This window comes from Dama dama, chromosome 8 (assembly GCF_033118175.1).
Source record: "Dama dama isolate Ldn47 chromosome 8, ASM3311817v1, whole genome shotgun sequence".
Taxonomy (NCBI): Eukaryota; Metazoa; Chordata; class Mammalia; order Artiodactyla; family Cervidae; genus Dama; species Dama dama.
In genome coordinates this window covers 48,785,844-48,809,735 of record NC_083688.1, presented here as the reverse complement: position 1 = coordinate 48,809,735, position 23,892 = coordinate 48,785,844, and the positions used below count along the sequence as shown (strand labels likewise).

At 39.8% G+C, this 23,892-nt stretch overlaps 1 protein-coding gene and 1 long non-coding RNA gene across 3 annotated transcripts in view; one reads left to right on the top strand and one right to left on the bottom strand.

Annotated features, from left to right (window-relative positions):
- CCDC150 (coiled-coil domain containing 150) overlaps positions 1 to 23,892 on the top strand; it is a 94,114-nt gene that overhangs the window by 66,211 nt on the left and 4,011 nt on the right. Inside the window, exons 16-24 of one of the 2 annotated variants that reach the window (XM_061149097.1) lie at positions 3,377 to 3,484; positions 11,449 to 11,577; positions 15,677 to 15,846; positions 16,961 to 17,054; positions 17,848 to 18,017; positions 18,907 to 19,033; positions 22,493 to 22,687; positions 23,122 to 23,190; positions 23,278 to 23,439. In XM_061149097.1, coding sequence (XP_061005080.1) covers positions 3,377 to 3,484; positions 11,449 to 11,577; positions 15,677 to 15,846; positions 16,961 to 17,054; positions 17,848 to 18,017; positions 18,907 to 19,033; positions 22,493 to 22,687; positions 23,122 to 23,190; positions 23,278 to 23,439 — 1,224 coding nt within the window. Of the gene's footprint in view, positions 1 to 3,376; positions 3,485 to 4,553; positions 4,881 to 11,448; positions 11,578 to 15,676; positions 15,847 to 16,960; positions 17,055 to 17,847; positions 18,018 to 18,906; positions 19,034 to 22,492; positions 22,688 to 23,121; positions 23,191 to 23,277; positions 23,440 to 23,892 lie in introns of those variants that run through there. The other variant, XM_061149098.1, reaches the window with a different exon arrangement.
- On the bottom strand, positions 4,200 to 23,400 carry LOC133061018 (uncharacterized). Its single transcript, XR_009693890.1, has 3 exons — positions 23,317 to 23,400; positions 20,809 to 20,863; positions 4,200 to 4,416 (listed from the first exon to the last, which is right to left on the bottom strand). It is a non-coding gene; the product is annotated as an uncharacterized LOC133061018 (long non-coding RNA).

Sequence of the window (23,892 nt, the reverse complement as noted above, 5' to 3'; positions counted from 1 at the left end):
CAATGTGTTTTATACTGTTTTAACGGGGAGCCACACAACGTGTTTTATACTGTGTTGCTGTTCAGGGCCAACCCATGTTTACTCTTCATGACCCCATGGACGGCAGCATGCTGGCTTCCCTGTGCCCCACCATTTCCCAGAGTTTGCCCAAGTTCATGTCCACTGCATTGGTGATGCCATCCAGCCATCTCATCCTGTCACCCTTTTCTCCTTCTGCCTTCAGTCTTTCCCAGCATCAAGGTGTTTTCCAATTAGTCAGCAGTTCGCATTTGGTGGCCCAAAGTATTGAGCTTCAGCATTAGTCCTTCCAGTGAATATTCAGGGTTAATGTCCTTTAGTTTAGGATCAACTGGTTTGATCCCCTTGCTGTCCAAGGGCTGTTAAGAGTCTTCTGCATCATGACAGTTTGAAAGCATAAACTTTTTTGGCATTCAGAGTTCTTTATGGTCCAGCTCTCACATCTGCACATGTCTTACTGGAAAAACCCAAGCTTTGACTATATGGACCTTTGTCAGCAAAGTGATGTCTCTGCTTTTGAATACACTGTCTAGGTTTGTCATAGCTTTTCTTCCAAGGACCAAGCTTCTTTAATTTCATGGCTGCGGTTACCGTCCGCAGTGATTTTGGAGCCCAAGAAGAGAAAATCTGTCACTGCTTCCACTTTTTCCCCTTCTAATTGCCATGAAGTGATGGGACCAGATGCCATGATCTTAAGTTTTTTTAATATTTAGTTTTAAACTGGCTTTTTCACTCTCATCCTTCACTCGCATCAAGAGACTCTTTAGTTCCTCTTTGCTTTCTGCCACTAGGGTGGTATCGTTCGCGTATCTGAGGCTGTTGATATTTCTCCCAGCAGTCTTGTTTCCAGCCTGTAACTCACCCAGCCTGGCATAACTCATATATGATGTGCTCTGTGTGTAAGTTAAATAGACAGGTGACAGTAAACAGCCCTGTCATCCTCCTTTCTCAGTCCTGAACCAGTCAGTTGTTCCATGCAGGGTTCTCACTTTGGCTTCTTGACCAGCATATAGGTTTCTCAGGAGACAGATAAGATGACCTGATATTCCCATCTCTTTAAGAGTTTTCCACAGTTTGTTATGATCCACACAGTCAAAGGCTTTAGTATTGTCAATGAAACAGAGGTAAATGTTTTTCTGGAATTCCCTTGCTTTTTCTATGATCCAGCAAATGTTGGCAATTTGATCTCTGGTTCCTCTGTCTTTTCTATATCCAGCTTGGACATCTGGAAGTTCTCAGTTCACGCAATGCTGAATCCTAGCATGTAGGATTTTGAGCCATAACCTTACTAGCATGAGAGATGAGTGCAGTTGTCCAGTGTTTTGAACATTCTTCAGTACTGCCTTTCTTGGGAATTGGGATGAGGATTGACCTTTTCCAGTCCTGTGGCCACTGCTTGGTTTTCCAAACTTGCTAACATGTTGAGTGCAGCACTTTGATAGCATCATCTTAAAGCTCTGCTGGAATTTGATCACCTCCACTAGGTTTATAGGTTTTTTTCTGGCTTTGGGTGACTGACCACACCATTGTGGTTATCTGGGCCATTAAGATCTTTTTTGTACAGTTCTCTGTATTCTTTCCGTCTCTTCTTGATCTCTTCTGCTTTTATTAGGTCTTTACCATTTCTGTCCTTTGTTGTGCCCATTTTTGGATGAAATATTTCTTTGATATATCCAATTTTCTTGAAGAGATCTCTAGTCTTTCCCCTTCTGTTGTTTTCCTCTTTTTCTTTGCGTTGTTCATTGAAGAAGGCCTTCTATCTCTCCTTGTATTCTGTGGAGCTCTGCATTCAGTTGGGTGTACCTTTCTCTTTCCCCCTTGCTTTTCACTTCTCTTCCTCTTCAGCTATTTGTAAATCCTCCTCAGACAATGACTTTGCCTTCTTGCTTTTCTTTTAGGATGGTTTTGTTCAATGCCTCTGTACAATATTATGGACCTCTGTCCATAGTTCTTCAGGTACTCTGCTTACTAGATCTAGCCCCTTGAATCTATTCATCACCACCGCTGTGTATTAATAGGGGATTTGACTTAAGTCATACCTGGGCTGGCCTAGTGTTTTTTCCCACTTTGTTTTAGGTCTAAATTTTGCTATGAGACACTAATGATGTGAGCCACAGTCAGCTCCAGGTCTTGTTTATGGTGACTGTCTACAGCTTCTCCATCTTTGGCTACAAAGAATGTAATCAGTCTGACTTCAGTATTGACCATTTGGTGATGTCCATATGTAAAGTTGTTTTATACTGTACACTGTGGAAAAGAGAAACAGAAACAGGCAAAGATGAGAGAAAGGAGGATTCTGCTGATAGAACAAGAGGGATTTCCTGAGACAGAATGTGTTCTCATGTAGTCTTTCCAAAAAAAGTTAATATTAGCCCTCAAATTTTAACAGTTCCTGAAAATGATCAGTAGCTACAACCAAGAGGAGTATGCCCTTCACAGGTGGGAAATAAAAGATTCCAAGAGAGGAAGAAATTTACTTAAAAATTTTGGATGAAACTTTTTCTGATTCAGAGATAGGCTCAGTAATGTTGATTTGTATGAGAGGATTGGAAATAAGGAAGAAAACATAGAGAAATACACAATTTGGAGATTTGTACATAAATATTAATGATTCACTTCTCCAAGTGGGGCTTCCAGGTGGCACTAGTGGTAAAGACCCTGCCTGCTAATGCAGGAGAAGTAAGAGACTAGGATTCAGTCTCTGGGTTGGAGGAGAAATGGCAGCCCACTCCAGTATTCTTGCTTGTGGAGAATCCCGTGGACAGAGGAGCCTGGTGGAGGTCTGTAGGATCCCACAGAGTTGGACCAACGGGAACAACTTAACATGCACCTTCCCCCAAATAATCATCATCTTTAAAGATATGAATAGTCAGCTTTATGAATTTGTTTTTGAATATAATTCAGCCTATAAGAATTCTGTTAATTCAGCTTTTGTAATTCTCTGTTGGTAAAACACAAGATTCTGTCTCCTCCTTACATACTGACAATTCTAATTATTTATACTCAGGTTTCAGAGTGCTAGATACCACAATTCCTTTGAAATAGAAATGGAAATACATTGCCCACAAAGTCTCACTGTTCATGAACCGTGTTAATTTGGAGTTTCCATAAGTGCTATAAACCAAATAAGTTATCTCAGTACTTGTATATGGCTATGGCCTACTTTTATTTGTCAAAGTAACTATTTTAGTTGACATAGAGTCATTGAAAATGTAGGATTGCTTTCTTAAGAATTTGCTGTGATTTTTCCCCCCAAATTCTTGGCTTTTGTTTTGTTTTTTACTTTTTTTGAGTGTATATATCTGTATATTTCATCAGCAAGGCTCATTTTATTGCTCTTCTATTTTTTTTCCTCTAGACAAAAGTTAAGCAGCTAGAAGAACAACTGCATTCTCTTACTGAAACCAGTTCACAGAATGACCATCTACGCAAGTTGAATAAGGCACTAGAAGGCAAATATGCTCAGGTGTGATTAATAGCTACAAAACAGATTGCTTTTATGTTTTCATTAGCTTTTAAGAAACAGGCCTTTGTCCCCACCTCACCATACAATCCCAGGCAGATGAATATTCTCTCACTGTGCTCTCACTGTGCAACAGACATTTTTTAAAACACCCTCTATGTACAAAGTTCCGCTTCATCCTAGAGGGTTTCAGAAAGATGCCAGAATCAGGATCGGGACATTCAGCTTGCTTATGCTCTAACTGGAGGATTAGGAATGTCCTCATTAGATTTTATTATAGAAGATTATGGCTTTCAGAAACAAAATAGATTGTATTGGGAGCATCCTTAGGGAGCATTATTATGATGAAAGCATCAAGAATCATGTTGTTCATAGAGAAAGTGGGTTTCTTTGATGTGAGGCTTAAAACTTTTGGCCGATGTGAGGAACAAGTATCTTTGATTTTTTAGTTATAGGCAAAGAGAACTTGGTGCCAGCAAGACCCACAACAGCGCACTTGAAAGAGGTATTAGTAGTGAAGGTGCTTACTTGTCTGCATCGTGGCTATTGAGACTGAAGACCTGTAATAAGTCACATAATACTTTAACAGATGAAGAGAAAATTAGGCAAATAAACATTTAGGATATAAAGCATTTAGTGAAGAAAACAATCCAGGAATATGTGTTAGTAAAAAAAAGTGACTCATTTCAGTGATTTACAGTTTACCACATTATCTGTTTATTTTTAATTCGTAACACTCAGTGTTAGCATGTGTAATGTCTGTGTCTGTAACGTTTGTGTGTGTTATACCTCTGGTAACCAAGGAACTAGAATGTGTCTTCAGATGGAATGCTGCTAACGTTCTGACCATCTGACTTCACTGGTAAAGGGGGCTTCGTTAGATACGCTTTCTTTCTTCACCAGCACATACTTCATTCTGGTATTTTTTTTTCATTCTGAAAGCAAAGGACACATTTTTAAGTATATTTTCCATCACAGCTTTGTTTAAAACATTGTGTTGCTTCTCACAGTTAACGGGGCGCTCATTGAGAAATAATCGTAGGTTTAGTTGATTTGTTTTTCTCAATTGGTGATGCCTCCAAGAAGAAGGAAATCTCCGGAGAGGCCTGCTTCTTCGAGATTCCTTGAAAGCTACAGGCCTCCCGGAAACAGTGTGAAGGAGCGGACTCCCTCGGTTGGTTTGCCCAGTGTCGCGCCGAACCCCACACGCCGTGTGACCTTTGCACCCACCCTGGCTTCCGTGAGGTCTCCTCAGGAGATTGGCGACTCTAGGATCTCTCTAAAGACTCTTTTGAATGCCATTAAAACCATGGAGGGAAGACTAGAAGGTAAAATAGACATTCTTGCCTCAAGACCATTAATAAATGATGAGTCACCAAATTTTCTTAATCGAGATTCGGTAAGTGAAGACCAGAAATCATAACGAAATTTCAGATTTATACAACAATGAAGAAAAGTAGTAACATCTAGAGAGATAAAGTTTAGAGATGTGCGTAGTAACAAGGAAACAAACTTCTTCTCAAACAGGATAGACTAATGTAGATTGAAACCATCATTCTGGCTATCTTATACTTAATTTTTCTTTTGGACACAGAAATGTCCAATTAGGCTTAACACTAACCATTGAGATTTTTTAAATCTAATTTTCTATTTCTTAAAAATTAGTGTGTTAATAATCTTAACATTTACAGTAAAATGTTTGGATAAAGGCTGATTTTAAAGTAGAAGTACATAAATAGGAGCCCTAATATCTTGGATGCTGGCATATATTTCCCCAAAAAAACTTACCAGAGTATCTATCTATGTTTCCTATTTAAAAACAGAAAGTACTCTAACTTGTCTTAGAGTTGACTACTGTTTAGATATTTTTGTTAAGTACTTTAGATAGCGGCCATTTCATATTTATATAAACACTGGTAAAACTGTAAAAACTATATTCTTCTTAATGTATTTTTCCCATTCAATAGGTTTTCAAAACGTCTAAGTTAGCATCTTTTGTACCATGCTTGGATCCCTACAGAAAAAATATTTTAAATGTTACACGTTAAAAGTTATAGGGAAGTATAATGTTGAGGGAGATGTGGGGAAAAGGCATTCTTTGTTGATGTTTGGAGTGCCCTCTTCCCACAAAGGACAATTTGGCTTTATTTACTTTTATTTCTTGGGCTTCCCTGGTGGCTCAGATGGTAAAGAATCTGCCTGCAATGCAGGAGACCCAGATTCGACCCCTGGGTCTGATCCCTGGGTTGGGAGGATCCCCTGGAGAAGGGAATGGCTATACCCAGTCCAGTATTCTTGCCTGGAGAATTCCATGGACAGAGGAGCCTGGCAGGCACGATCCATGGGGTCACAACACAAAAATCAAACACTATTGAGTGACTAACACTTTCACTTTTTCACAGAGGAGCCTGGTGGCCTACAGTCAGTAAGGTCGCAGAGAGTCGGACATGACTGAAGGGACTTAGCACACACACACAATATATAAGATGCATTAAGATATACAAATATATATTTTATATATATATATCTTCAGATACATAAGATATATAAATATCTTCAGATTTTAAATATAAGATATATAAATATCTTAACGTAGGTTAAAACAAGGTTCAGAAGAGTGCACAAAATATTTCACTTTTTGTGGGCAAAAGGGTTGGGAGGATGAAGAATATATACATGTGTTCACCTTTGCGAAGAGTATCTCTAAAATGAATTGTAATAAATTAGCAATGTTATTTTCAAAAAAGGAAACTGGGTGGCTGGGAGATTTTTTACTGTATCCTTTTGTATCTTAAAAATAATGTGAATGTGATACCTATCTTGAATAATTTTATGCACATTTTATTTTCAACAAAAGCAAAAGTGGACAAAGGATGGTCTTTTCAGCAAGCGGTGCTGAAGCAATTGTGTGTCACATGCAAAAACAAAAAACAAAATACCTTTGATCTGTACCTCTTACCGTATATAAAAATTAAAATGGATGAGAACCCTAAAGGGAAAACCTAAAACTTTAAAACTTCCAGAAGAAAACATTGGAAGAAAGCTTTGTAATCTTGAATTACACAAAGATTTCTTAGATTTGACATCAAAAGCATGATCCATAAGGGAAGGCAAAAAGAGAAATGACAGCTTATGCTCTTCAAAGACATTGTTAAGAAAATGAGATAAGCTACAGGCTGGGAGAAGAAACAACTGCAAATCACATATGTGATGAAAGTGTTGTCTCCAGAATTTATTAAAATCACAAAACTCAGTAAGAAGGAAGCAGTTTGGAAAAAGAAGAGGCAAAGTATTTGAACATATATTTCAGTAAAAAGATACGTGGATATAAATAAGAACTTGAAAAGATGTTAAACATCAGGCATCAGGGAAATGCAAATTAACACCACAGTGAAATACTGCCTCACACTGGTGTGGGTGTGTGTTCAGTCACGTCCGACTCTTTATGACCCCATGAACTATAGCCCTCCAGGCTTCTCTGCCCATGGAATTTTCCAGGCAAGAATACTGGAGTGGGTTACCAGACAGTAAAGAATCTGCCTATAATGTGAGAGACCCAGGTTTGATCCCAGGGTCGAGAAGATCCCCTGAAGAAGGAAATGGCGGTCCACTCCAGTATTCTCGCCTGGAGAATTCCATGGACAGGAGAGCCTGGTGAGGACTACAGTCTGTGGAGTCACAAAGAGTCAGACACGACTGAGCAACTAACACTTTCACTTTCACCTTCAGGGGATCTTCTGGACCCAGGGATCAATCCGCATCTCTTGCATCTCCTGCCTTAGCAGGTGGATTCTTTACCACTAGCACCACCGGGGAAGCCCACCACATACTAGTAGAATGTTTAACATTGAAAAACTGATTGTACCAAGTGTTAGTGAAGATATGGAGGAGCTCTCATACATTGTTGAAGGGAGTGTGAAATCAGCCATTTTGGAAAGTAGTTTGGTAGTTTCTTTAAAAGTGAAACAGGGGACTTCCCTGGTGGTCCAGTGGCTAAGATTCTGCAATCCCAATACAGGGGGGCCGGGTTCCATCCCTGGTCAGGGAACTAGATCCCACATGCCATAACTAAGACCTGGTGCAGCCAATTTTTTTTTTTCAAATGAAACATATTACTACCATATGACCTATCTCTTCCACCCCTATGTATTTACCAAAGATAAGTGAAAGTTTATATCTACACAAAGATGTGTATACAACTGCTCAAAGCAATTCTATTTGTAATAGCTTAAAACTATCACTTCATGGCAAATAGATGGGCAAACAGTGACAGACTTTATTTTCTTGGGCTCCAGAATCACTACAAATGGTGACTGCAGCCATGAAATGAAAAGACACTTTCTCCTTGGAAGAAAAGCTACGACAAACCTAGACAGCCTATTAAAAAGAAGGGAAATCACTTGGCCGACAAAGGTCTGTATAGTTAAAGCTTTGTTTTTTCCAGTAGTCATGTACAGGTGTGAGAGCTGGACAATAAAAAAGGCTGCATGCCAAAGAATTGATGCCTTCAAACTGTGGTATTGGAGAAGATTCTTGAGAGTCCCTTGGACTGCAAGGAGATCAAACCAGTTGATCCTAAACATAATCAACCCTGAATATTCATTGGAAGGACTGATGTTGAAGCTTCAATACTTTGGTCGCCTGATGTGAAGAGCCTACTCATTGGAAAAGACCCTGATGTTGGGAAAGATTGAAGGCAGGAGAAGGGGGCAACAGAGGACCAGATGGTTGGATGGCATCACTGACTCAATGGACATGAGTTTGAGCAAGCTCCAGGAGATGGTGAAGGACAGGGAAGCCTGGTATACTGCAGTCCATAGTGTTACAAAGAGTCAGACACGAGTGAGCGACTGAATAGAACAGAAAACTGGAACAACTCACGTGTCTAGCAGAATACTGTTCAGCAACAGGAAGGAAGAACTATTGATACATGCAGAAGATTGAGTGAATCTTAACTGTGCTGAGTAAAACAAACCATTCAAAAATGAGTATAGTACATCCCCTACATACGAATCTTCAAGTTGTGAACTTTCAAACTTGCGTTCACGTGTCCAGTCATGAAGGTTAGTTCTATTTGAGGCAGCACAGGGTTTGAATGTAGGCTGGTACTTGAAGTCTGCAGCAGCTGTTCAGAATACAGTCCAGTTCAGTCCAGTTTAGTTGCTCATTTGTGTCCGACTCTTTGCGACTCCATGGACTGCAGCACGCCAGGCCTCCCATCCATCACCAACTCCCGGAGTTTACTCAAACTCATGTCCATTGAGTCGGTGATGCCATCCAACTGTCTCAACTTCTGTCATGCCCTTTTCCTCCTGCCTTCAGTCTTTCCCAGCGTCAGGGTCTTTTCCAATGAGTCAGTTCTTCGCGTCAGGCGGCCAGACTCGAAGTATTGGAGTAGCAGCTTCAGCATCAGTCCTTCCAATGAATATTTAGGACTGATTTCCTTTAGGATGGGCTAGTTGGATCTCCATGTAGTCCAAGGGACTCTCAAGAGTCTTCAACAACACCACAGTTCAAAAGCATCAATTCTTTGGTGCTCAGCTTTCTTTATTATTCCATTTGTCACATCTATACATGACTACTAGAAAAACTATAACTTGACTAGAAGGGCCTTTGTTGGCAAAGTAATGTCTCTGCTTTTTAATATGCTGTCTAACTTGGTCATAACTTTTCTTCCAAGGAGCAAGCATCTTTTAATTTCATGGCTGTGCTACCAAAGAGTCCAGTGCTACCAAAGAGCTATGACCCTGTAGCTCAGGCGGTAAAGAGTCTGCCTACAATGCAGGAGACCTGTGTTCAATCCCTGGGTCGGTAAGATCCTCTGGAGAAGGGAATGGCAACCCACTCCAGTATTCTTGCCTGGAGAATCCCGTGAAAAGAGGCCTGCCAGGCTACAGCCCATGGGATCACAAAAAGTCAGATACGACTGAGTGACTAACACTACCCAGATGTCACTGGATCATTTTTTCAAGAGCGTAGCTGGAAATGAATCGAGCACACAACCAGAACCTGTGCCATCTGTGCCAGGCATGAGGGAAACTGCAGCTTGCCCTCTGTCTCCTGCTGATGAGCCTTTAGCTCTTAACCATCTCCCACCTCCACTCCCTCTTCCAGCCAGTTCTCACCTGTTCACTTGATGCCAGTCAGCCCCTGTATGCCAGCTGCTGTTCTACTGTGCTTTTCAAGGCACTATACTGTAAGGTTAGAAGTATTTTTGTTTGCTTGTTCTCTATGTATTGTCTGAAGAGTATTATAAACCTATTAAAGTACAGTACTGCATAGCTGGTTGTGTTAGTTGGGTACCCAGACTAACAGTTGGACTTAAGAACAAATTGAACTTATGAACACGTTCTTAGAGCTCATTTGTATATAGGGGACTTACTGTACATAAAATACCTCATTTATATAAAATTCTAGGAAATAAAAATGAATTTATTGTGACAGAAAATAGGCCAGTGGAGGCCTTGGGTGGACATGTAGGAACAGGGAGAGAGAGAATGGGGTTGATTACTAAAAGGCATAGGGGAAGTTGTTAATGGAAATTGTTCATTATTGTGATGATGATTTTAAGAGCTTATACATATTTCAAATTGTACATGTTAAATGTACACAACTTACTCTATGTCAGCTATATCCCAGTATGGCTGTTTTTAAAAATGTTAATTTTTGTATAAGTAATTATTTTAAAGTATTTAAAATGACATTCTTGAAATGACAAAAACAATAAAGATAGATAACAAGTTAGTGGTTGCCAAGGAGTATGGAATGGATTTGGGGAGGACATGAACCCAAAGAAATAGTACAAGTGAGTTCTTTGTGGCAGTGGGGCAGTTCTGTATCTTGACTGTGGTGGTGGTCACTGGAATCTGTGCGTGGGATCAGATTACATAGAGTTATATGTATGTGTGCATACACAGATGAATGTAGGTTAAAAAATGGTGAAAACTGTAACTTTTGTAGTCCGGTTAATCTGACTAACTGTTACTAGTTTTGTAACATCCTGTGAGTCTATAATTATTTCAAGATAAAATCTTTTTTTTAAGAGTAGTATTTAAGATAGTATGATGATCTGAAGTGATTCTGTAGATACACTGAAAGTGTTTCAGGGATGTAAAATTGTAATACTTTTAATTAGGATTAGAACACTATTTAGAACACTTTTATAACTATTTTCTTGACACTATTTGATACTTACTCATCTGCTTTTATTATGTATTATGTTAATTTACATCATATTTTCAAATTCTGTGATAACCAATTTCTCCCCCAGTTTTCATCTTACCTTCAGAGGGTTTTTTTGTGTGTTTGTTTGTTTAGTATTTTAAGGTTTTTGTTGGTATATAGTTGATTTTCAGTGTTATGTTCCTGGTATACAGCAGAGTGAATCGGTGATGCATACATCCACTCTTTTCCCATGTAGGTCATTACAGAGTACTGAGGAGAGTTCCTTGTGCCATACAATAGCCATCATAATCATAGTCTTATCTCCCTTATCCTTCATTCCAGGCTTTTCATATTGACATATATATTAGAGATTTGCCCATGTTTATTAACAGATTTTTTTTTTCCTTTGTAGTTTTAAGGGGAAAAACAGCTACTAGAGCTAGTTTTTATTTGCAGTTATAGATAAGCATATTTAATTAAACATTTTAAATTTGGCTTCTAAATTACTGTGTCTTATTCTAACCAGAGCTTCCCTGATGACTCAGATGGTAAAGAATCTGCCTGCAATGAGGGAGACCTGGGTTTAATCCCTGGATTGGGAAGATCCCCTGGAGGGGAGGACATGGCAACCCCCTCCAGTATTCTAGCCTGGAGAATCCCCATGGAAGAGAAGCCCGGCAGGCTAACAGTCGATGAGGTCATAAAGAGTCGGACAGGACTGAGCGACTTAAGCGCAGGACGTTCTAACTGCTGATTGTGCTTTGGGAAAGTCATTTATTATCGTTTCTTTCTTTTCTGCTCAGGTGAAATCCCTTCTCGAAAAGAATGAAGAGGAGCTTTCACAAGCAGTGAAGGGTCGTGATGCAGCCCTGAAAGAGAGTCAGAAGTTGAAAGGGGACCTTGAAACTCTGGAGGACAGGGAGAACAAGAAGGCAAGACATCACCCCTTTGTGAAGTCTGTAACTGACATGAAGCGCTTCTGAAATTTTTATGAGCCACGTTCTTTCATTTCTTGTTACCTTAGTTTAAAAAAAAAAGAGGATTGATCAGAGGAGAATTTTCTTTTCTAAAGGAAAGATAACTTTAGAAAAACCTTTAAAATTCCCTTAAAAATAGATGATTTAACTCACAGTGGGTTTTTTTCTTTCTTAATCAAAGGTCTTTTTTTTGTTGTTGAACACATCTGACCTTGCTAATAATAGCCACCTACTTATGTCTTATTAATGTGATAAGACTTTGTTATGAATCTATGTTAAATCACATAGTGCTTTCTTCTTAACAGTGTGTGTTCTCGGTGGGAGGAGAGGTCACATCCCAGACTCCTTCCCCTCTGAGGAGGGCTGTGACTTAACGCCATTCTTCAGCGGCTCCCACTCTCCCTCATGTTCTTTTTTCCCTCAGATCATTCTGATGGTCTTCAGAGGTGTTATCTTCTGAGCTCATGGTAAGATTAGCTGAGCAGGGCCTGTATGGGCCACGCTGGGACTACCTCCAGACCCAAGAAGTTGTCGGTCCTTATGTCTCTCGTTAATACTGATGTGTGTGCTGGGATATGACAATAGTCAGGAAGCACTGCAAACTTTATAACTGGAGCCATAGGATCTGGGGTCTCGTTTTCTTTTTCTCAAAGTCAGAATAACTCAATAAACAAAATAAAAATAAAATATACTTTAAAGCAATTATCCTTCAATTAAAAATAAAAATAAAACATAGTAGAAGCATACCTCACACCTACCTGTGGAAAATTTCTGTGGAATTGTAAATGAATTTAAGAATTTTATATTCTCTTGTTTATTTAAATAAAACAGCTTTGATTTAAAAAGAAAAAAAATATATTTATATATACACACTTATTCCTCTTAGCATTGTACCAGACCTGGTTTCGATACTCTTCTAGCAGTCACAGGACTCAGCAGTAGAAGAATAACTCAGTTCAGTTCAGTTCATTTCAGTCGCTCAGTCATGTCCGACTCTTTGCAACCCCATGAATCGCAGCACGCCAGGCCTCCCTGTCCATCAAAAACTCCCAGAGTTTACTCAAACTCATGCCCATCGAGTTGGTGATGCCATCCAGCCATCTCATCCTCTGTCGTCCCCTTCTCCTCTTGCCCCCAATCCCTCCCAGCATCAGGGTCTTTCCAATGAGTCAACTCTTCGCATGAGGTAGCCAAAGTATTGGAGTTTCAGCTTTAGCATCAGTCCTTCCAGTGAACACCCAGGACTGATCTCCTTCAGGATGGACTGGCTGGATCTCCTTGCAGTCCAAGGGACTCTCAAGAGTCTTCTCCAACACCATAGTTCAAAAGCATCAATTTTTTGGCGCTCAGCTTTCTTCACAGTCCAACTCTCACATCCATACATGACCACTGGAAAAACCATAGGTCTGACCAGACAGACCTTTGTTGGCAAAGTAATGTCTCTGCTTTTTAATATGCTATCTAGGTTGATCATAACTTTCCATCCAAGGAGTAAGCGTCTTTTAATTTCATGGCTGCAGTCACCATCTGCAGTGATTTTGGAGCCCAAAAAAATAAAGTCTGACACTGTTTCCACTGTCTCCCCGTCTGTTTCCCATGAAGTGATGGGACCGGATGCCATGATCTTAGTTTTCTGAATGTTGAGCTTTAAGCCAACTTTTTCACTCTCCTCTTTCACTTTCATCAAGAGTCTTTTTAGTTTCTCTTCACTTTCTGCCATAAGGGTGGTGTCATCTGCATATCTGAGGTTATTGATATTTCTCCCAGCAATCTTGACTCCAGCTTGTGCTTCTTCCAGCCCAGCGTTTCTCATGATGTACGCTGCATATAAGTTAAATAAGCAGGGTGACAATACACAGCCTTGATGTACTCCTTTTCCTATTGAGAACCAGTCTGTTGTTCCATGTCCAGTTCTAACTGTTGCTTCCTAACCTGCATACAGGTTTCTCAAGAGGCAGATCAGGCAGTCTGGTATTCCCATCTCCTTCAGAATTTTCCACAATTGTGATCCACATAGTCAAAGGCTTTGGCGTAGTCAATAAAGCAGAAATAGATGTTTTTCTGGAACTCTCTTGCTTTTTTGATGATCCAGCAGATGTTGGCAATTTGATCTCTGGTTCCTCTGCCTTTTCTAAAACCAGCTTGAACATCTGGAAGTTCTCGGTTCACGTATTGCTGAAGCCTGGCGTGGAGAATTTTGAGCATTACTTTACTAGCGTGTGAGATGAGTGCAATTGTGCAGTAGTTTGAGCATTCTTTGGGATTTCCTTTCTTAGGGATTGGAGTGAAAACTGACCTTTTCCAGTCCTGTGGCCACTGCTGAGTTTTCCATATTTGCTGGCATATTGAGTGCAGCACTTTCACAGCATCATCTTTCAGGATTTGAAATAGCTCAACTGGAATTCCATCACATCCACTAGCTTTGTTTGTAGTGATGCTTTCTAAGGCCCACTTGACTTCACATTCCAGGATGTCTGGCTCTAGGTGAGTGATCACACCATTGTGATTAATAACTCCAGAAAGAATGAAGGGATGGAGCCAAAGCAAAAACAATACCAAGTTGTGGATGGGACTGGTGATAGAAGCAAGGTCTGATGCCGTAAAGAGCAATATTGCATAGGAACCTGGAATGTTAGGTCCATGAATCAAGGCAAATTGGAAGTGGTCAAACAGGAGATGGCAAGAGTGAATGTCGACATTCTAGGAATCAGTGAACTAAAATGGACTGGAATGGGTGAATTTAACTCAGATGACCATTATATCTACTACTGTGGGCAGGAATCCCTTAGAAGAAATGGAGTAGCCATCATAGTCAACAAAAGAGTCCGAAATGCAGTACTTGGATGCAATCTCAAAAACGACAGCATGATCTCTGTTTGTTTCCAAGGCAAACCATTCAATATCATGGTAATCCAAGCCTATGCCCCGACCAGTAACGCTGAAGAAGCTGAAGTTGAACGGTTCTATGAAGACCTACAAGACCTTTTGGAACTAACACCCAAAAAAGATGTCCTTTTCATTGTAGGGGACTGGAATGCAAAAGTAGGAAGTCAAGAAACACCTGGAGTAACAGGCAAATTTGGCCTTGGAGTACGGAATGAAGCAGGGCAAAGGCTAATAGAGTTGCCAAGAGAACGCACTGGTCATAGCAAACACCCTCTTCCAACAACACAAGAGAAGACTCTACACGTGGACATCACCAGATGGTCAACACCGAAATCAGATTGATTATATTCTTTGCAGCCAAAGATGGAGAAGCTCTATACAGTCAGCAACAACAAGACCTGGAGCTGACTGTGGCTCAGATCATGAACTCCTTATTGCCAAATTCAGACTTAAACTGAAGAAAGTAGGGATAACCACTAGACCATTAGGTCAGGTATGACCTAAATCAAATCCCTTATGAATATACAGTGGAAGTGAGAAATAGATTTAAGGGACTAGATTTGATAGACAGAGAGCCTGATGAACTATGGACGGAGGTTCGTGATATTGTACAGGAGACAGGGATCAAGACCATCCCCATGGAAAAGAAATGCAAAAAGGCAAAATGGTTGTCTGAGGAGGCCTTACAAATAGCTGTGAAGCGAAGAGAAGCTAAAAGCAAAGGAGAAAAGGAAAGATATTCCCATTTGAATGCAGAGTTCCAAAGAAAAGCCAGGAGAGACAAGAAAGCCTCAGCGATCAATGCAAAGAAATAGAGGAAAACAACAGAATGGGAAAGACTAGAAATCTCTTCAAGAAAATTAGAGATACCAAGGGAACATTTCATGCAAAAATGGGCTCAATAAAGGACACAAATGGTATGGACCTAACAGAAGCAGAAGATATTAAGAAGAGGTGGCAAGAATACACAGAAGAACTGTACAAAAAAGATCTTCACGACCCAGATAATCACGATGGTGTGATCACTCACCTAGAGCCAGACATCCTGGAATGTGAAGTCAAGTGGGCCTTAGAAAGCATCACTACGAACAAAGCTAGTGGATGTGATGGAATTCCAGAAGAATAACTAGACCGGATCAAAACATTGTCTTATTTCATCTTCTATTAGGTGGGAAACTTTCAGCGACAACTGGCAGAAGCCAAAGAAGACAACTGCAAAGTGACAATCATGTTAGAGAATGTGTTGGCTTCTCACAGTAAGATGCAAGGTGCTCTGGAAAAAGTGCAAATAGAGCTTGGCCGGAGGGATTCAGAGATTGCAGGCCTCAAGAAAGAAAGGTACCAGAGATTTTTGTCTTTGTACTTATACTTTTCTGCTGTGTTGTAGTAAGGAACAGTGTGTGACCAAGCAGCAGTCACTTTATATTGCTTCCTTTATGAAAAAAGTAGTGAAATGGTACTTAAAGAACTAGCACATTTGGGAGAATCTGGAATTATAAAAATGATGTCCAAAAATTCACATATTCTGTAGTAGTGTAAATTAATATGTATTCCAGCAGTTCACGTGATAAATGCTGTCTTATCCTTGCTGTTTTCTACACCATTTAAAGCTGCCCTTGGGTCTACAGAATAGTAATTGTCAAGATTATTAAAGCCAGGCATCTACTTTCATTTTGAATTAATTATCCATTTATTAGTATACTATTTGATAAATTATTTTAGAGGAATCATTCTGAGAACTACTTTCAGCTGTAAGAGAACTCCTTTGGATGTTTCAAAAATTATATGCACATTTCCTGTTTAGGTTAATGAACAAATGGTTTGAGTTCAATAAGGCCTCTAAGTATAATGTATTACTGGTACATATTTCCTCTGTGTTATGGGAGAATTATTGACTTTTATATTCTTCATCATGCTAAGTTTTTTTTTTTTCATTATGAATCAGTGTTACCTCTGAACTTAAAGAAATCAAGGGGATGGTGTTAAAAACAGTTTACTGTTCACAGTAAAATTCTAGGTAAAAAGCAGAAATCTCAAGAGTAAGCCAGTCCATCTAGAAGTGATACATTTTTGTGCCAGTGATATATATATATATATATATATATATATACACACACACACACACACATATATATATATATAGTATATAGTATAAAATTACCCAGTTTTCACTTAGTCATTAACATGTACTGATAGTTTAATATACCAAGCAAAATTGAATCATAGAGATGGGACAGATTTTTAATCCCCAGGAGAATTAGTTTCTTACTCTGATGCTGGGGTTGCAGATTATCACCTGCCAGCTCTCAGATATTCTGAGCATCTGTAGCCCATGACCTAATGCCATTTCGGCTTCCTGGAAGAGTGCCCTGCATGTCCCAGTGGTATCATTTCTAGATGGTGCTTTCCATTTCTAGAAAGTGGTCACTTTCTCTGCGCTCTCCATCTTTAGGGCCCTAAATCAGCAGCGGGTACAGAAGCTGGAAGCAGAAGTGGACCAGTGGCAGGCCAGAATGCTTGTTGTGGATGCCCAGCACAACAGTGAGGTGGGAGCCAGGTTTTTATGGATGATAATGTTAGTGTTTTGTTTTGTTTTTTTCATTTTATTGGGATAGCACTGTTTTGGAAAAATGGAGTAAAATAATCAGGTAAATTTCCTTCCCATTCAAGTCTGAGTTTTGAACAATACATATTCCCAAATGGGAAACTGGTCTATAATCTTGCAGTGAGTCGTTTAGCAAACCAGGACCATAGTTATGCCTAATTCTTCTTGTCTTATATGGTCTACATTCTTTTCATATATTAATGCGTAAGGTATTGCAAATGTTAAGGGGCTTAGAAAATAACATAAGTTAGAAGTAGGGTAGTCCCACTAAATAAGGAAACACATCCATTCCTAGGTATATACATATATAAATATGTATCTACACATATGTACACATGTAAAATACACAGGGATATTTCATATGAATAAGCTTTTTCTAGAGGAATATACAAGGAGCAGTTGCCAGTCCGTATCTCTGTAGGTGGTGAGGTTAAAGAATCAAGAAGGGGAATTTAACTAATTTAAAATTTTAGAAATTAGGATAAATAAGTTGGTTCTGTTTTCGAAAACTCTGTAGTGACCAGTGGAGCATACCCTTCCCATCACCTTCTAAGAGCCCACTAAGCGCTATCTGTAATGAGTTCTCACTTATACATACCCCAGGCCTCTGGAGTCTTTGTTTCTGGTTCCAAGTAATTATTGTTTCAAAGTTTAAAGAGGGAATATACAGTGTTATGTACTTCTAGTATCTTTTACAGTGGAACAACAGGATTAAAAACAATCTTCTTTTTCAGATGGAACCTCTACAAAAAGCTCTAGATGTAGCTAGAGAAGACAACAGGAAACTGGCTATGAGCCTGGAGCAAGCTCTCCAGACAAATAATCACCTACAAACAAAGCTTGATCATGTTCAAGAGAAATTGGAAAACAAAGAACTTGAGCGACAGAATTTGGAAACCTTTAAGTAAGAGCAGTATAGTCACAGTGAAATTAGGGAAGAGCCTCTGGGAGAGTAAGTCTGGCTCATTCACATAAACCACTTAAAGCTTTTTCCCTACTTTGAGCTGGTCCTCTTGCAGAACTACGTGAAGGAGACAGGCATAGCTAAACAGCAGAGGATGCTGGTTGGGATACGGTCCTCTTCAGCTCTTCCCTCATCTGGTGTTGATCTTCCCCATACATGAAGGTTAAACCAATTCGGGAGGGACATATACACATTTCTGCCAAACCTTTTCTATCAGATGCTTATGTGTCCTTTAAAGGCATGATTTGGAAAAGGAACAACAGAAGCCTGGATGGAAATAACCCCTCCAGGAGTGGGATAATTCCATTTAAGCAGATGTTCGACCGTTAATTGTTTTCCATTTTGCCCTGAGATTAGTTAGCTCAAATCCTTCTAATTCAAGTCAAGCCACTAGACTTTTTTTCTTAAACTGTATCTAGGCAAATATGATTTAGATATTAACAACATCCCATGAAAATTTATACCCAAGGGAAATATATTGTGCACATGGAGTGAACATATTGATATAGCAGAGCATATTTATATAAGCTAAAGCTAAGAGGGTATTTTTCATGTTTGTAATCTGTACAAATTTTATATTCTGGTGAAATGTTGCTGGCTCCAGACTATTCAGTATTGGTTAAAACAAGAATATGTGTTTCATTCTTAAGGGTGGATCTCTTTATATTAATGACTTTGTTTTTTTAAGGCTGTAGGTAAATGCTTATTTTTCTTTCTGTTAATGAGTTCCAGATCACTGATTTCACATGGTGACTGATCTGCTCAGTTGTAAATCATACTGCCTAAGATGTTTTCTAAAGGTGATTTAAATCTCTCTTTTTCAAAACAGAGAACGGATGAGTGAAGAATCCAAAATAGAAGCAGAATTGCATGCTGAACGCATAGATGCTCTAAGAAAGCAGTTTCAAATTGAGAGAGAAACTGCCAAGAAAGCAGCACAGCGGGAAGTGACTGAGGTATGGAGGCACATGACCAAAAGACACAACATCCGTCCTCTAGGTGGTTGCCAGCGAGAGGGTTCCTGAGAACGGCTGCTGTTGTTCCTTAGCTGTTCTAGTCCTCCTTTCACCAGCAAGTGAGATGCAGCTCTAAGCTGTTTGATATACAGTTATCTGCCCAGTGAAGGGATGCCTTGATGATAGTCTTCCCCTTGGAGAATAATAACTTGAGTGGTAAAGAGAAAGGAGAAGACTGCCATCTGCTAGACAGATAGCAACTCACCTATCTCCTCAGTTCTCTTCACTAGCATCCATCATGCACCTACCTTCTCCTGAGAGGCATATTTAAAGGCATACAGTAGAAAACGTGGTCTGTTCTAAATGACCCCTTATTTGTCACCTCCACTCTTACATGAAATGAGTAGGGAAGACATCAGAAGACTCTCTGGTATTTAGAAGCTATGTACAATTTTAAATGAATTCAGAGTAAAGGAAAGTTTGTTTTAGGCTGGCTGGGTGATAGGAGGAGGAGGGAAGCTTGACCAAAGAATGGGACTGAGACTGGCAGAGCTTGCAGGGGTAGGATAAGCAAATGAAAAATGAACAGGGTATGTGAGCAAAGGAAAAGCATGTGCCTGTCTTGATTAAAGCAGGGACTAGGAAATTCCTGAGAAAAGAGGGGCTAGCTTAATGGAAGCCAACTAGTAGATGGTCTTAACTACCAGAATATTGGCTGGAAACCGTTAGGTGAAAGTAAAGCAAAAAAAAAAGTAAAGCACTGTAGGTTTCTGAGAAGGATGTAAGCACAGTTTTAAGTAGGTTAGTCTGTTGGTGGAGAGTTAAATAATAATGAAGATAAACTGGAAACATAGAGGCTCATGGGAACTAGAGCAGTTACTTTGGCTTCAGATGATTAGGGCCAAGAAAAGCGGTTCTGTTGAAAGTAGGGAACAATTAAATAAGCCATTTTTAATAGAAAAATCAAACATACACGAAATGTATCATAAGCAAAGGGGAGGGAGTAATTAAAATAATTCCAAGACTTAGCTGGAGTGGCTGGTCTGTATTTTGCCAGATTTAGTGCATTGCTTTGCAATTTACAAGGAGCAGTCTCAAAAATCAGATTCAGCTATTTATATGGTACTTTGTAAATCACAAAAGCACTGTATAAATATTATAATAAAAACAATTTCTGTGGGAAACAAAAATGGACACTGAAGTTAAAGATAACCTTTAATCAGAGATAGTTGTTCAGAATACTTAGTTTAAACCCTTTTAACAGGAATCAGTGAAGATCATGAACTTTGCAGGAGACCAAAGAACAGTGGTAAGAGGGAGCTGTCTTGAGCAGTTAGCCACGAGGGACCTCGGGGTGCACTGCTTAAGTGCCTCAGCTCTGCCTCTTAAGAGCAGTGTGGTAATTTACTATCTGCAGATGACTGAACTTTTGAGTCTGTTTCCTTGATCATAAAATGGAATTTCTGAATGTTTCCTTGATCATAAAATGGAAATCATCACAACTACTTTCCAAGGTGGTTTAGAGGATTAAATTGGAAAATATATGAAAAGTAATTATAACAGTCCTGAACATAGTACAAAGTGATAGTTTTTAAGGCTTACCCAGTTTTGACAAAGCTGTGATTGAGGTAATGGTGTAATATCTAACAGAAATTTGGTTGGGTGATAGAAGACTAAATAACACTGTAGTGTGAATTTAGGAGCTGAAGGAATGAGCTAGTATAAAGAGAAAAGGTAATAATTTTGGTTCTTTCTTTGACGTGTTAAACACTTACCAGCCATAGAGAATACCACCTTCCCTTCTTCTCCCTTCTCAGCTGCCTCTTCTTCCTAAAAATCAAGTGGTACTTTTTAGGTGCTTCTTCCTAAAAATTCAGGGATACAAGAGGAGGAGAGGAACTCTGTAAAATGATTTAAGTAATGTTAAAAGGTAAATTGAGGCATAATAAAATTAAGAGTTTATTTGAATAAAAATCTGTTTGAATTGGACATTATGCAATTGATTGCAGTAGAAGGCAGTCCGAGGAGCTGTACAAAATGGAAGACTCTTATAGGCAGAAGGGAGCAGGAACAAGAGAGTTAAACTAGGCAGAAGAGTAGATGGGTTACAGCAAACTTACTTCCTTTAGGGGATGGCAGGTGTCTACCAGGCAGATTCCCCAACTAATGCTGATCAGACGATTCCTGATTGACTGGTTTGAGAGTCCGTTTCTGGGAGAGCCAAAACTGTTTAAGTTTGGTGACAGTAGGGCTTAGCATAAGTGATTTTGTTTGGGGCCGTTGTGTTGTTTTTTATTAATAATCACTGTTATTTTACCACAAGGCAAGTTTCCTAAAATTTCTAAAAGCAGTAAGTACAAATTATTATGTAAAATAAATAAGCTATAAGGGTATATTATACAGCACATGGAATATAGCTGGAATATAATCTAAAAAAAATTATAACAACTGCAGTATAATCTATATTTTAATCACTCATATACCTAAAAATATTATAAATCAACTAAACCTCAATAGAAAAGCAATAATATAAAAATACTTATATTCCAATTAAAAATAAATGCATGCAACAATACTCAGTAGCTGATAGGTATTTACATGTGTGCTTAGTCGCTCAGTCATGTCCTATTCTTTGCTATCCCAGGGACTGCAGCCCACCAGGCTCCTCTGTCCATGGGATTCTCCAGGCAAGAATACTGGAGTGGGTTGCCATACCCTCCTCCAGGAGATCTTCCCAACCCAGGGATCAAACCCAGGTCTCCCGCATTGCAGGCAGATTCTTGACCATCTGAGCCACCAGGGAAACCCAAGAATACTGGAGTGGGTAGCCTATCCCTTCTCCAGGGGATCTTCCTGACCCAGGAATCAAACCAGGATCTCCTGCATTGAAGGCAGATTCTTTACCAGCTGAACTACCAGGGAAGGCCATTCCATAAACTACCATATAATTTATTTTCACTTCTCCAAACATGACATCACAAGTGACAGAGATGAGCTTAATTAAAAAAAAAAAAAGCTTTAAAGCATGATAATGATCACTGAGCAATTAGTGTGTGTCAGGCTCTATATTCTTTTTCTACCTTGTTTGACTGTTACATGACTCCTATGAGGTAGCCTATTCACACAGTTCTCCAGAGATGAACCCGGGGCTTAAGGATGTTATCTGAAATTACTTGACTAGTGAGTGGTGAAGTTGAGAGTTAAAGTGTCTGATATAAAAGCCATGCTCTTAATATATGATGAACATATATTTATATGGTTTCTGTGTTCTAAGAAAGATTGTGTTTTTTAGCATTAAATCACTAAGAGTGTTTCTCCACAAATCTCTTACTGCCTCACTTAACCTCCTTTTTAAAAGAATAGTCCAATGAGAACAAAATATAGGGACACAGCTAAAATTAACCTTCTCTTACTGAATGGGAGGTTAAAATGTTCTCATTTTCCCTTTGTGTGCCACAGATGAAGAAAGCCCTTGATGAAGCCAACTTCAGATCAGTGGAAGTGTCCCGGACGAACCGCGAGCTGCGGCAGAAACTTACGGAGCTGGAGAAGCTCCTCAACAGCAGCAAGGAGAAAATAAAGAACCAGAGGGCCCAGATTAAGCTCCACTTGTCGGCCAAGGCGAACAATGCTCAGAACGTGGAGAGGATGAAGGTTGTTGAGAAACCCTCGGTCTCCCCTCCCCTCTTAGTATCTGATGAGGATCCAGGCAGGCAGTGGTGGTGGAGGAAGATGGTCAGAGCTCTAACACTGCCCTGTGACCTCGGGGAATTATAGCTACACCTGGGGCGTGGGCAGATTGCCTTGCAGGGGGCGGGAGCTGTCTCTCTTTCCAGCAAAGATGCTGCTGTTTGAATGTTCGGCTGCTCATTAGCTGCCAGTGCCCCATGCTGGCTCCCGGCTGTCCTCCCACAGGGACTGTATAGGACTTGGCTCTGTTGGCGTCAGTGGGCTGGATGGAAGAAAAGCCCAGCAGGAACTGATAACTAGGTCTCGTGTGGGATTCTTTCTGTCATCCTATAGGCAAAAAGAGCAAGCCAGTTTCTCCACTGATTATCTTTCTGTGTTATTTCCACATTTACTTTCAGCAAATAGAAACAGAACTGAGGCAGATGGAGCTAATTAAGGATCAGTATCAGAGGAAGAACTATGAACAGGTAGATGATCTCCACATACTGTTTACCACTCATGTAAAGTCCCAAACTTGGGCAGCTTCGCCAACCGTCTCCCTTTGTGCCCTGCAGTCACTGAGTATCCAGAAATTCGTGTCTGAAATGACTAACCTGCAGAAGGAGATGCAGCTGTTGGCCAGGAGCCAGTATGATACCTCAGCACGGAATAAACAGCAAGAGCTGCGCCTGGAGTCTGAGCGGAAGCTGAGGCAGGAGCTGGAGAGTCGGTGCCAGGTGCAAAGGCTTCCTAGGATTCCTCTCAGAGATGACCAGCAAATGCCATGCGCTTTTCTAGGCTCTAGAGAAGAAAACAAATTTACAAGTTGTTCATATTAGCTAAGACCTCAGAATCATATCTAGGAAGAAGCCTGTAGCTTTGAATATGGCACCTCATTGTCATTTTCAATGTTAAAAAGAAAAAAACCTCATTTTTAAAGAACAGCTAAGGCTCACATATGCAAAACACTAGTTACTGAGTAAGACTTCTGAATTTCATAGTCTTTCAGGAACTTTAGACTCCTTGGTTCTTACCTGTAGCTCAGATCTCTCTGTCGGTTGCCATTACAGGACTTTTGCCTATTCCCAACCTAATGAAAAGCTTATTTTATTCCTGAAAAGGGATTTCAGGAGAGCATCAAGCTCTTGCCTTCCAACAGAGATTGTCTGCTATGAATATTATTCACTCAG